This window comes from Pygoscelis adeliae, unplaced genomic scaffold (assembly GCF_000699105.1).
Source record: "Pygoscelis adeliae isolate BGI_AS28 unplaced genomic scaffold, ASM69910v1 Scaffold182, whole genome shotgun sequence".
NCBI classification, from domain to species: domain Eukaryota; kingdom Metazoa; phylum Chordata; class Aves; order Sphenisciformes; family Spheniscidae; genus Pygoscelis; species Pygoscelis adeliae.
This window is the reverse complement of record NW_008824669.1, coordinates 784,221-785,700: the sequence shown is the minus strand read 5'-3', so window position 1 is coordinate 785,700 and position 1,480 is coordinate 784,221. Positions and strand designations below refer to the sequence as shown.

The following is a 1,480-nucleotide window of genomic DNA, read 5'->3' as shown; positions in this document are numbered from 1 at the left end:
AGAGTCCGAATACCGACGTTACTTCATTAAAGCACAGAAACAAAACTTTACAGAGAAAAAGATTGTCACCTTACCTCTCATAACGGTTCGGACAGATCGAATGAGGTTCGTCAGCTGGGCTTTAATCCCTGGTTCCTCTCCAAATCCTCCAATCCCTTGGTCACTTCCCCAGCCAACTGCGTCACACAAAAACAGCCGGACACGTTAGAAAAGAAACCCAGAACCACGCGACAAATGCTATCGGCAGTATCAAATGAGCGATCTATCTTGAATATGGTTATCAGTAACATTCGAAAAACAAACTGCAAACCAACGCGCTTTATTTCAAGATCGGATTTTAAAACAATATACTGAGAGCTGTTACAAACCTTTTAGCGAACGCAACAGTAACGACAGGTCAACGTTTCCGTAAAGGAAACCCTTACCTTTTTAACACGCTGCTGTTCCCTGCCTGCCGGAGAAAGAAATGAGTTTATTTGGGCTTCGGAAAAACACCCGCCAAAATAAAAATGAACAAACTACGTCTGTTCATAGTCCTTTACCAGAAGATAAAACAGCAAATAACTGTTGGGTATGAAGTGATGCTTCAGCACTGCGAAACGAGCTGCGTGACAGAAAACGGTCAGCACGGATCCCAGATCGGGACGATTTCTGTAACTGCTACAAAAAAACCCCAAATGACTTGGGAACTTTTCAGAGGGCGACAGAAGTACTGAAGGTTTACAAAGCCCTTCAAGGGAGAAAACCCTTCCCAACCCACCGTGGGGAGGCAGAGAGTGTGGACCCAGTGACGGGACCAGGGATTTTTGAGTCCTGCTGGTCGCAGCCCTTGCCCATTCGGGGACGAGCGGAGCAGAGAAGGGAGCGGCTCTCAATATTCGAAGCTGCGCTGTGCAACCTGTGAGTTTCTTTTCTCCAGAGACAACTTTTGAGGGTTTGGGGTTTTTTTTTCCCCCCTTTCTTGTCACCCTCACTCTGCTGGCACCGGGCTGGGGGCAGTAGGTGAGTCCTCTCCCTCACCGGCCTTGCCAGCTGCTGCTTCCCACTGGGATGAGCCTGGAGTTATTCCCAAGCCTCCCGAGTCACCTGGGGCCGACGAGTGGCATGACCCATCCTGTCCGTCCTCGCGTCTCCCTCCTCCTCGAGCTGCTGCTCAGCAGCAGTGCAAAAGAAAACCCCAAACCCAGCAGGTCCCTCGCAGTGAATCCTGCTGGGGAACGGCAGAAAAGGGATAACTGTCCGCACTCCTGCCAAAAAATCCGAGCTCAGCCTGACTCGGAGAAGTCAGGACTCTCTGGATCAGGAAACCTCGGATCACAGGAAGTTTTTTGCTGGGGCTTTGCAGACCTTTGCGTCGGTGGCTTTTTTGTGCTTCGCCGGGTTTTGTGTTCTTTTAAAGGACAAGGATGCCCAACCCTGGGGACCCTTCTCCAGCACCGCAGAGATGTGAGCGCGCCGAGACCGAGAAGCATCTCATCCA

General features: G+C 50.5%; 1 protein-coding gene across 1 annotated transcript in view; it reads right to left on the bottom strand.

The window, feature by feature from the left end:
- IER3IP1 (immediate early response 3 interacting protein 1) overlaps positions 1–837 on the bottom strand; it is a 3,176-nt gene extending 2,339 nt beyond the window's left edge. Inside the window, exons 1-2 of the mRNA XM_009322976.1 lie at positions 798–837; positions 75–176 (exon numbers count right to left, since the gene is read on the bottom strand). Coding sequence (XP_009321251.1) covers positions 75–176; positions 798–837 — 142 coding nt within the window. The remainder of the gene's footprint in view (positions 1–74; positions 177–797) is intronic.
- Between the last annotated feature and the right edge of the window lie 643 nt (positions 838–1,480).